Source organism: Colossoma macropomum, unplaced genomic scaffold (assembly GCF_904425465.1).
Source record: "Colossoma macropomum unplaced genomic scaffold, Colossoma_macropomum, whole genome shotgun sequence".
Taxonomy (NCBI): domain Eukaryota; kingdom Metazoa; phylum Chordata; class Actinopteri; order Characiformes; family Serrasalmidae; genus Colossoma; species Colossoma macropomum.
The window spans coordinates 7,510,345-7,522,513 of NW_023494794.1; the positions used below are offsets into that span (position 1 = coordinate 7,510,345).

At 39.5% G+C, this 12,169-nt stretch overlaps 1 protein-coding gene across 5 annotated transcripts in view; it reads left to right on the forward strand.

The window, feature by feature from the left end:
* The window catches only part of npas2 (neuronal PAS domain protein 2), a 118,693-nt gene that overhangs the window by 84,324 nt on the left and 22,200 nt on the right, over nucleotides 1-12,169 (forward strand). For all 5 annotated transcript variants that reach the window (XM_036580009.1, XM_036580012.1, XM_036580008.1 and 2 more), the window contains 5 exons: nucleotides 100-494; nucleotides 1,554-1,610; nucleotides 3,299-3,453; nucleotides 4,646-4,737; nucleotides 10,166-10,255. In XM_036580009.1, the coding sequence (XP_036435902.1) occupies nucleotides 421-494; nucleotides 1,554-1,610; nucleotides 3,299-3,453; nucleotides 4,646-4,737; nucleotides 10,166-10,255 (468 nt within the window). In that variant the 5' untranslated portion in view covers nucleotides 100-420. The remainder of the gene's footprint in view (nucleotides 1-99; nucleotides 495-1,553; nucleotides 1,611-3,298; nucleotides 3,454-4,645; nucleotides 4,738-10,165; nucleotides 10,256-12,169) is intronic.

The following is a 12,169-nucleotide window of genomic DNA, read 5'->3' on the forward strand; positions in this document are numbered from 1 at the left end:
GTAGCTATTCTGTTATTTAGTAATACTTAATTAACTTATTCTGACTGCATCGCAGCTAAAACTCATCTACCTCTCCTTTGTTGTTGCTTTCTCTTTCAGGCCCTGCTGTTTCTGCGACTGACCTCCATGGAAGTGCGAAGGTGACTGACCGAGATAGAAGCGTCTCAATGCTAGCGGTCAGCTTTATCGGCTAACTGTTTCCGGATGATTAGCTAACCGCCACCCGGGAAGGCTCGGCCAGCCGGTTGGGACAGAGGAAGCAGCTGCTAGCCATCAGGAGGTCAGCGCTAACGGCTAGATTTGGCGGTAGAGGTGAGCCGCTAGCTGGAGGAGGCTAGCGAGCGGAGCGTGCCGGCTTTTCGAAAAGGTTTGAGCGCAGTCAGCGCGAATGGGACACGGCAGCGTTCGCAGACGGCCTGGATGGGAGAGGGAGTGAGCATGGACAATCTTTCTGAGTTTGGTGGTCTTTGTCCGTCCAGCCGGAGGGAATGGGAGTAAGTACACACTACAGTAATTAAGCTGTGCCCCATTTAATGATGCAATGCTAATGTTGCTTTGCTAATGAAACCAGTTCTGTTAGGCTGTTATCTGTGCCATGTGGCCATAGTAGTCTCTCTTAAAGGGGAATTCCACCAATTTTCCAGAATTGCTGCATAATTCAGTCGTTAAGATTCAACAAGAGTGGTTTAATGCGAAATGCTCTGTTCTAGAGGAACTTACTGACTCAGATTTCTTTACAGTGGTGTTGATAGGAACCAGGGGTCACCATGTCAATAACACAAATATAGACATTTTATTTACTATCCAAAAGCACCAGTGAACCTACACGAGTCTTATGAGTGCCTATATGTAATGTTGATGCTGGTAAAATGGTGGAAGATTTGGAAAAAAGCTTCCTTTAAGGGCTATTTTAACCTTACTGTTTTGAAATGTATATGAAAGTGTTGTTCAGTGATCGACTATATTTTGGGGTAATGATGATCATGATGTCACTCGGTCCTCTTTACTCTCTAAACTGAGGAAAAGAGCCTTGAGCAGAACTTCCAGTTACAGCAAGCTCAAAATACACGTCTCCCACATTCCCCAAAAATCTGCAGAATTGCTTGTATAATTAAAAATGAACTGAAATGAACAACCTGTTTATTCTGATTTATCTATACGTCCATTACCTATTTTATATTTCACAGTTCCTTTAAGAACTATGGGCATCTGAGATGTACAGTTGTTTGCAATTGACGTTTTGTTGATTTTCTAAGTAAAAATAAGTTTACACGTCCTGTACTGAGAGCACATTTAACTATGACAAATTCAAATTTTGTTGCACAATTTTTTTTATTTGCTAAGTTTAACATATAATATGTACATATATGTTCATATATAGTAAAGTATGTTTTTTCCTTCTCCTGTAAAGTTCCCGTTGAGATACGAGAGGTTTTGTTCCGACAGCAGAAAAGCATAAAACTTTAGCACCTGACTGTGTGCTGTGTGTGTAACGACCTTGAAGTGCCAGAAACTCTGTTTGTTTTTCATTTGATTTTAATTGCTTCTTTCAGAACCAGCAGCTGTGTGGACGACTTGATGGACGAAGATGAGAAAGACAGAGCTAAGAGGTAGGAGAGTGTGTGTGAGTGTGTGTGTGTGAGTGTGTGTGTGTGTTTGTGTGTATGTGTGTGAGTGTGTGTATGTGTGTGTGTGTGTGAGTGTGTGTGAGTGTGTGTGTGTGTGTGTGAGTGTGTGTATGTGTGTGTGTGTGAGTGTGTGTGAGTGTGTGTGTGTGTATGTGTAAGTGTGTAAGCACTAATCAAAAGATCTCACATTTTCACAGGTTTTTCACTTTCTCACCTCTCTCTCTCTCTCTCTCCCTCTCTCTCTCTCGCTCGCTTGCTCACTCACTCTCTCTCTCTCCTCCTTTTTTGTTTTATCTTTCTCTCTTTTCCTCTCTCCATCTTTTTTCTGTATCACTCCTCTTGTTCTCTCTTTCTTCTCTCTCTCTCTCACTCGACCTCTCTGTCCTCTTCTTTCTCTCTCTCTTTCCAGTCTCTTTCTCTCTCCTTCTTTCGCACTCTTCTTGCTCTCTCTTTCCTTTCCCTTCTCCATCTCTCTCTCTCTCTTTTTTCTTCACTCTGTCTCTCTCCATCTCTCTCTTTCTCTCTCTGTCTTTCCTCTTATTTCATCTCTCCTCTCACTCTCTCTCCTCTACCTCTCTTCTCTCTTTCTCTCTCTCTCTCTCTCTCTCTTTCTCTCTCCTCCACCTCTCTATTTTTCTCTGTCTTTCTCTCTCACTCCTCTCGCTCTCTCTATTTCCTTCCCCCTCACTCTCTCTATGACTGTTTCTTTATCTTCTCTCCATCTCTTTCTGTCTGTCTATCTCCCTCTCTCTCTCTCTCTCTCTCTGTCTCTCTGTCTCTCTCTCTCTCTCTCTCTCTCACTTAACACAACAGAACAGCACCATGAATGAGTGTGAAAAGCCTGAAGCTCTTAAGGAGCGCGCGAGAGAGAGAGAGATGAATAGAGAAAGTGTTATGAAGGTGTGAAGATGTGAACCTGCGTCTGCTAGAACACAGTTCCACCTTAATGGTTACACTTTTGTACATATTCTCCTAACAGTCAGCAGCTGTCGGAGGAAAAAACATCTCAGTTTTTGTTGTTTTTTTTATCAATTTTGTCATCATTTGAAAATCCCAGCTGCTGTTTACAGCATATAAAACTTTCTTGATGAACAGCAGAGCAACAGAAATGATCCGGAAATTATCAAAAATAAGATCTTGTTACTGTAACTTACTTTGAAATTAGACTTTTTTCACTCCTCCTCTGAAATCTTCGATTCAGTCTCAGCTCAGGTAGACGTTATTTCTGTCTTCATTTGTGACTGATTTGAATCATAGAATGAAATCATAATTCTTTTGATGTGAATCATGTTTATTAAAAATTGACAGAATACGCAAATGTAACTGGAGGAACTGTTAATACAAAATGTAGGAATATAGACAATGAAAACAATAAGCTGGGCTTTTCAGTGTTTTTACATTGTATGTTTATTTGTATGAGTTCATGCTTTAGTGAATTAGAATAGGTTATAAAAGATTCCTGCAGAGTTGATCCAGATGAATCACTGCCTGTAGATCGTTTACACAGATAACAGACTCCCTTTGCTCTGAATGGTTCACTATACAGACCTGTTTAGATGTCAGAGTGTTGTTTTATGACCGGTTGCCGGTGATTGGCAGTGTGTGGACTGTATACTCAGTTAAACAGAGCCGAATCTTAGTGAGTCGAGTCCCCCCATTTTTGTGTGCAGGGCGTCCCGTAATAAGTCGGAGAAGAAGCGGAGAGACCAGTTCAATGTGCTCATTAAAGAGCTGTGCACCATGCTGCAGGGGCAGGGCCACCCCCGCAAAATGGACAAGTCCACCATCCTGCAGAGGACCATCGACTTCCTGCAGAAGCAGAAAGGTGGGGGGGGGGGGTTTCACCCAAATTATGTAATTACTGGCAACGTCTTGAAAGGAAAAATCAGATTCATATTATTTTTGTTCTGCTTCTTTAGTTATAGTATGGGAGCTACAGCACTAATGTGGCTAAGAATGAATCTTAGCTTATACAGCACCAGTTTGAAAAAATGCCCAGTCAAAGGAGAATTCCACTGAATTTACTAAATTTCTGCATATTTCAAAGGTTGAGATGTAACCTTTCCAAATTTGAGATGGTTAAGGCATGTAGTTAACACCATACTAACTACTAGTGCAGAGGTTGGCAACATGCAGCTCTTTTACTGTCCTGTTGTGGCTCCACAGCAGAATTAGATTTGTAGGTAAAAATAAAATAATCCTCCTTTACAGTAAAATAAAACTCTGCTCGTTCAGCACAGTTTAACAATAAATGGTCTTAAATGCTGGAGTTAATGTAGAACTGCTAATTCAGCCTTTAACCCTGAAGATCAGTGCAGACACCATAGTAACACAGACAACAAACTTGCCTAGCTAGTAGCTAACAAAAAAGCAAAGAGAGAGATTTAAGATGAACATTGATAATTTAAAAACAAATGGACTTATTTGTGTTTATAATCACTCCAGCTGGTTTCCTGATACGTTTAATCTGCAATGAGAAACTGACAGAAGTCAGAAGCCAGCTTGTTGTTTGAATTTTCCGGTTCCACCTTAAATGGTGCAGCAGTTGCATTCTGGTGCCTCAGGCTCCATTTAAGGTGGAATGGTGAAATTCTGAACTATGGTATAAGCTTCCGTTACTTTTTGGCTACATTAGCCTCGTAGCTCCTGTTCTAAACTAAAAAGCAGAAACATGTCTTGGCTGATCGAATACATTCAGGGTAATAGTGGTCATGCTGTCATTGGGTCAGTATTGTTTCCTCTCTAAATTAAAGCCACACATTTCCCATTTCAAAAGAATTCCCAGTTTCAAAACCTATGGAATTTTTATTACCCTGAGCTGCAGAATTCCCAAGAGAATGAACAATTAACATAAACTGACCACCTGTTCGTTCTTGTTCTTCTGAAACTCTGGTACTGATCGTCTCTTCTGGCTTGACTCCCAGCTTTTAAAATTCCAGCCCCACATGCCTCAAGAATCCCAAAAATTCCAGACTGAGGTCTCAGTGTGAGTTTTGCGGCTGTTTTATGTTTTCCAGAGATCACAGCGCAGACTGAGTCGTGTGAGATCCGGCAGGACTGGAAGCCTTCGTTCCTCAGCAACGAGGAATTCACTCAGTTAATGTTGGAGGTAAAACGCTCCTTATATATCCAGTGTTTCGCGGGAATGCCAACAAGAAGTCACGCTTATAGAGCTGCTAGAGCTTCTAGAGGTTCTATAAAAGGCTATATTCCATTGGAATAAAACACACTATAACAGCCTAACTATACTGTCTTCCTACTCCATGGTGGTTAAAAGAAAGTCCAAGTCCGCTTCTTTATATCGAGCTACATCACCTGGTGACAGTCAAGGCAGCTATTCAGAATTTTATTGTTGATCTCTTTATGTCACCTACATAAAGTTTATATGAGTAATAAACAAGCAATAGAGACGTTTATGGAGGGTGATTGGAAAAGATTCATCCGATTTCAAAGTGCCGTATTTTTATGACCGTGAGGCGCCTAGGAACCAATCACAGTCCAATTGAAAGAGGGGTCATAGTGTTTCTGACTGTCACCGGAAGATGGCTCCCTTCAGTCTGAAAGGAGATGAGACCCCTGAGCAGAAAGTGTTCTGCGTTCTCCACTTCAATAAGAGTGAATCAGTCATAACTATGCAGCGTGCTTTTCGTCAGCGGTGAAGCTCAGAGCGTTCGTCGTTGATTCCACAACACTAGATAATCTCTGAAATCGCACTGAAAGAGCCGTGAGTGCAGCGACGCCCGGCTTGCTCATTCCAGTATGGGGTGAATTTGACTATGGTGTTGATATTGTCTGTACAGCTGGAGGACGTTCATACTGAGACCTTGTAAAATTACATAATAAACTTTATGCTCATTTAAACCATTTACAGTTTACTGCGTTGTTCTGTAATGATTTACAAGTGAAATAAATCATTTTTAAATCGGATGAATCTTTTTAAATCACGCTGTTTTACATAAAAACACAGAAAACAGCAACAGCAACCAAAATATTTTTTGGTGTTTTTAGTGAATGTGTGGTAAGATATGTGCAAACATTTCATCCCATAGATTTGCATAGAACTGCACTTAGCTTTGTTTTTAAAATGGCCATGAATCTGTGAAAAACAGGTCTAATAATATCCGTCTGCAGTGCCACAGTTTCACTCCAGCGGGTTTGAGCCAGTGGCATTCAGCACTTGTTTTGGTTTTTCTTAGCAAGTTTTAGGCTAATCAACATTTTAGTCATTTTATGTGGGTTTCCAATAAATTTGTGATAAATTTGCGCTGGGCTAACATAAATTTTAAGCTTTAGGCTCAAACAAACTTTGCATATAGAGATTCACAAATAGAGATTCACAAATTATGATATTATTTAACTTATTTCTGTACACTTTGTTCTTGGTTTGAATAACTTTATCTCATAAAAGTGTCTCATTCTGTGGGTAGACCACTTAAAATAAGCAAAATTATCAGCATTATTCCTCAAAACAGGTCACTTTCATAAGATAAAATTGCTTAAAATAAGTACAAAATGTACAGAAATAAGTTAAATGTACTTATAATTTTCTTATAACAGTCTCATAATGAGAAATATTAGATATAAGGGCAAGATTTAAGATGTTTTCACTTGCTAAGATATAATATTCTGGAATAATAAGAAATGATAAAGAACAAAACTAGCTGGCAAATTCATATTAATAAAGTGTTAATAACCAAAATGATTAACATTAATTAAATGTCTAGAAATAAGATAAATAGTCTTATAATATTGTTATAACAATCTCATAATGATAGATGTGGGATATATTGACTAGAATTAGTCTTTACATGCTAAAATGTATTTTTAGCATTTTTGCTAAAAATGATTACATAAATAAATAAAATAATAATGATAAATTATATAAAAACAAAAAAAGGTCATTACAACCAGTTGCCGGTATGTCCTTCAGGAATACTGTGGTCCATGATTATTCCTACACATTCCTTAATTCAGGAGCGGATCAGCTGCTTTCTATCAGCGCTGGAGGCCAAAGAGAAGGAAACGTGTTGCATACGTTTCTGCTTTATTACAGAGGAATCAAAGCAGAGGAAGCGCTGCGGATTAGTGAGTCAGCGCTACGGCGGAAAAGGCAGGAAGTGTTGAGCTGTCAGGGTTATTCCTCTGCAGCCCAGCGAGGCGCGAGGGAAGTGATCATTAAACTTTAAACGCAGCAATTCTGAGCGAGTGCCAGCGGTTTTAAGGCGAGGAAATAATATAGAGCCGTTAGTGCTTCCTTACTCGAACAGCTCCACACAGCTTCACGACGAGAAATGAGTACGGCTGGTAATGAGTGGATGTCCAATGCGACGTGTGCAGGTGGACGTTCACTTCAAGGTTAAGATCAGAATTAAACGGATCCAAGTAAACAGTAAAGACAAACTTCCAGCAGATAGATTAGCATCAGAACAGTAAAGTGAGCTCATTCGGTTAAACAGAGAGGAACTTCAGATATTTCATTTTTCATTCTCCTTCTAAGGCAGGTGTGTCAAACTCAACCACTAAAAGGGCCAAAAATAAAAAAAACCTCTACAAATCTAAGGGCCAGAGATCGTCTGTGTTTTTATTTGATTGTTAAATAACATTTGCTATAACCTGAGCTGAACATTGTTTATTAAGAATACTCCAAATCACCAACATCACCTTGAAATATTACATAATGAATACTTAATACACAATACTGTGCACATTATGCTGCAGTGCATGCTGGGGATTGTAGTGCTATGGGCCCGATCTGGCCCACGGGCCTTGTGTGCTTGTGACACATGGGTTCTAAGGAGATCATCACAGTCTAGGACCCTGTTTTGAACTCGAGGATAAAGCAACTGTGCTGAGAGCCCTAAGGCTAAATTTAGCGATTAGCTTCGTCTCCAGATTTGTTATTACGTTACTGTGAGGTCGATTCAGATGGGACTGCTGTTACTGAAGGAGCTCAGAGTTTGGAGAATTACAATCCCTGTTGGAGCTGGATTAGCTTAATCTGAGGAGGGGCTGGAGTTTGAGTGATTACTGACAATATACGTGATTTTAATCCTGCAAAGTCTGTTGTGTTTCCAGGTCTGCTGAGTAATAATTCCAGAGTTGATTACCTTCTCTAACTGGCCAAACTCGGAGCTCCTCGGTCAAAACGGTCCTGTTTGAATTGACATCACACCTTCAGTTAAAATAAGTTCTGTCTTTTGTGATCGGAAGGCAAGGCTAACGGCTAACGGCTAATAGCTAATGGCTAACGTCTAACGCCTAATGGCTAGTGGCTAATGGCTAATGGCTAAAATGGAGCTTGATTTGACTCAATTCCCACATTTTCAGTTCATAACTAGGTTACACTCTCAGTTCAAAGGGTTATATGTAGTACTAAAATAGGTTCTTTGGCTTGTAACAATAGTGGAACCCTTTTCAAAAAGGTTCCATATACAACCATCTACAGTACATTCTCCATCAATCTGAAGAACGCTTTCACAATGGAGTGTTCATGGTTCTGTATAGAACCATTTTCTTGAATAGAGAACCCTGTTTGTAAAGAGTGTACTGCAATCCGTAACATGGACTTTTTGAAAAGGGTTCTATATAACACCAAAAAGGGCTTCACTATTGTTACATGCCATTGTTAGAAGATGCTATATAGAACTCTTTTCTATATAGAACCATCTAGAACACATTCTCCATCAATCTGAGGAACCATTTCACCATGCAAAGAACCCCTCAATCATGCAAAGGGTTCTTTGAGTGTTCATTGTCTGATATAAAACCATTGTCTTGACTAAAGAACCATTCTTTTTTAAGAGTGTACTGTAATCCATGTGTTTGGTGACGGTTGAATTAAAAGGAGGGAGAAAAAGAAATATCCTGAAAGTTCACTCTGAAAAAGAAGCTTTTTGAAAAGGGTTCTATATAGCACCAAACAGGGTTCTCCTATTGTAACAAGCCTGACATCATAACAATAGAATACCACAAAAGGTTCAAAAAGGTTCTATATTGAACCAGTACATTCTTAGTCAATCTGAAGAACCTTTTCATGACGCAAAGAACCCTTTAATACTGCAAAGGGTTCTTTAAGGGTTCATGATTCTATATAGAACCATTTTTTTTTACTAAAGAACCCTTGAAGAACCATCATTTTAAGTGTGTAATTAGATCATATGTGTAATAATATTAATTCTAATAATAAAACAATAGAAATTGTACTGTTAGAAATGTTTTGCCCAAGCCAAAGAACCCTTTTTGGTACTATGTAGAACCGTTTTTGCAAAGAGAGTACCTCTCACAAGTGCGTTTTCTGTTGTGTTGGGCAGCATTTGGTAATTTGAATGAACCCATTCAGTTCCTCAGATTACAGCACCTCCTCAGGTAAAACCAGCCCACTAACTTCTCTAATTACTGAATAAAAAGCCTTTGAATGTTAAATCAAATCATTTTCATCATCAGAGGAAAAAACAGTGCCGTGATTCCGTCTCTGTTCCATAAAGCGGAATCAGGGTTCTAGTGAATAAGAAGCAGTTTGTCTTTTACAGCCAGAGACGTCTTTGAAGCCCCCACTGTGGTTCAAACAGACGCAGGATTAATCATTGTGTCAGCGCTGAGGTTTGGCCCCTGCATGCCTAGCAACCGAAACTAGCCCACTGCGCCCCTGATGTGGTTTATGCTGTATTTGCAGCACAAAAAAAGCTTGTCTGCGATGACAGGAATGACAGCGAGGCTAATTTGGATGATTGGCATACCTTCCTAGCATCGCGCCACCGAACTGCCTTTGTAAGACCATTTCATCACAATTACAGGATGAAAAATGACACATTACATATTTTGAAAAGGTGCAAATTGTCGCTGTCAGAACAAAAGCCTCATCTTCAAACTGATAACTTCGCAGTGGCAGAGTTTTGGAATCACCACATTTACAGTGGTTGTTAATTTAAATACAATGATAACTTCTACAATGTGGATTTTAATATTACAGACTATTCGACAAAATGCGTTTTTAGATGTTCTATTCAGTATTTGAAGAATTCTATAAAAAAAAGTTGTTAATTGGTAAATAATATACTGTAATTATCTATTTCGGGTCATTTTTTGGCAAATTATCTGCAATAAGATTTGATCTCCACTTTTGAAATGCGATGAATTTTGGATATTTATTAATTAGAAAAGGTTTCTCAGTCATTTTATCATTTACTGCAGCTGTTTGTCATTCTGGTCACGTCCAACAATTACAGCTTCATACTAGTTATTTGAAAGCTGTGAAGCTGCTGCGAATTGTTTTATATGATTAAAATCAATCATTCTAAACTTTTGAATGTTAGTGTAAATAATAGTAGCTTCATTTTATTCTGAGTCATTTTGGAAAATTTCTGTTGGTCCATTCCTCTTGAAATGTTCACACTGTGTAAAGGGAAGCTGGTGTTTTCCATTAGTTTTCCAATTATTATAAGGTTTAGATATGAAAACCATGATATTTTTAATTAATATACTTTTTTTAAAAATGTATAAACTTAAACTTTTTATTTCATTTTTTATTTTCTATACAGGCTCTGGACGGTTTCCTCATTGCACTCACCACGGACGGAAACATCATCTATGTATCCGACAGCGTCTCTTCTCTGATTGGCCATTTACCAGTAAGTGAAGGATCCCTAATCATCACCATGTTGTGCTTGTCAGCGTATGATCACGTAGCACAGCAGGTCTCATTTTTCCGACTGTTGTGTGCCATCATATTTGTATGACTTTGAACCTGGCTCAGCCAATCAGATTTTAGAACTGAAAATATCCATTTTGTAAAGACATTTAGGCTTTGTTCACACAGCAGGTAAAAGTGGCCCAAATCTGATCTTTTTGTTTCAGTGTGAACAGCAAAAAAAACTGACATTTTCTGTTCCGATTTGAGATGCTTTTGTATGTGGTACTGAAATTCATGCGACTTTTACGTCAGTCCAAGTCGACATTCGACCTCATTTTATGCTGCTGAGACTCATAAACACTTAGGCTGATGTTTCTGTCCTCCATGTTCGAAGAGATTTTAAAGAATCTGAGGACACGAACCAAAGAAGTGGCCACGCCCTTTTTACAGAGAGCTCAAACACATTCTGGGTGATGAGCCCAGCTGTCAGTCAGTGAAGCTTCATCATGGCTCCTGTGATGCTGGTGAAGGTGAAGCTGATCCTCCGGGAGCGACTGGCGTTCGTTGGCAGTTGTGATTGTTTACCTCTGGATGAGCTGCGTGAAGCTCTGTTCTTCTGCACATGCGGGTCAGTTTAGGAGCTGATCTGTGAACAGCCAAACAAAAAACACAGATTTGGGCCACTTTTACCTGCTGTGTGAACATTATTCTCATGTTTGAGCACCAGGAGCCATATTACAGAAACATCTTAACTCTGAGCTCTGATCTGTTTAGTCACCATGACGACTTTAGTACAGACTGAATTCAGGACAGTATCTATTACAGAATAACAGTTCCTGACTTCATAATCTCATCATTAACTCCAGATAAGAAAACAGCATCACACAAACATCCTAACTGGACTAAACCTCCTAAATCCTGTCCTAACTTTAGGATGAACCCCAACAGGGTCCTCACTTCTGTTTAAGGTCCGTTACTATGGTTTTTAGGCAGCTGTGTCAGGCAGCATAGTTCACTACCAGCATAATGAGCTCCATTTATTTCTACTGTAAAACGCTGCTTTCACTGTGAGATGATTTTCTTTTCTAACTCTGCGTTTTAAAGATCTCAGACGCTGCAGACTCGATCTCCACCGCCCCTCTGATTACCTTTGTGTGTTAATGTTGATGATGAAATATTACAGTGATGGTGGTGAATAATGAGGAGACGGAGCTGAACGTGTGTCTGTTTATTAGGATGAGTAACGTTAGCACGCTCGGCTAAAGCGTTTGGGAAATGGAGACTGAACCTGGGGAGCGGCAACGCTCTAATAAACAGCAGGGGGCGCTCTCAGTATTCACAACTCACAGTATCACACTTTAGTTTAGTTTGACCTTTTTTACATCAGTAATGGTAGCTAATGTTAGCTGTCTGGCTGGCTTGATTACTTTAAAGACGTGTTTACGTTTCAGCTGTGTGTGTATACTCAGTTGCTAAGAAACAGACATGACAGTTGATTGTCGACTTTGATCAAGTAAGATTTCCTAACTGGAGATAAGATGCTGTAAGATGAGGTTCCTAAATCTTATGTAATACGAATGTGTGAAAAATCATATCTTGACCTGTCAGATCTGGAGTTCAGACTAAAACATAGGACGTTTCTGTAAAACGGCTCCAGGTCTTTGTGTGAACAGGCAAATATCAATCAGCGTCTTTAGTAGATTCAGTGCTGTTTAGGAATTTGGTTAATCTCTGCAGTTTGGAGAGGATGACTCATGTTTCGAACCTTTTGCCCAGTTTAAGTGATGACTCAGAGATAAATGATCGTGTTTGGCTAAATTTAGGCGAAGCAGCCCACATGCACCATATTTTCTGGGGGAGTCGGTTGAAGCGGAGACCCCTGGAGATTCAGCATGTTTCTTTTTTCCCTTAT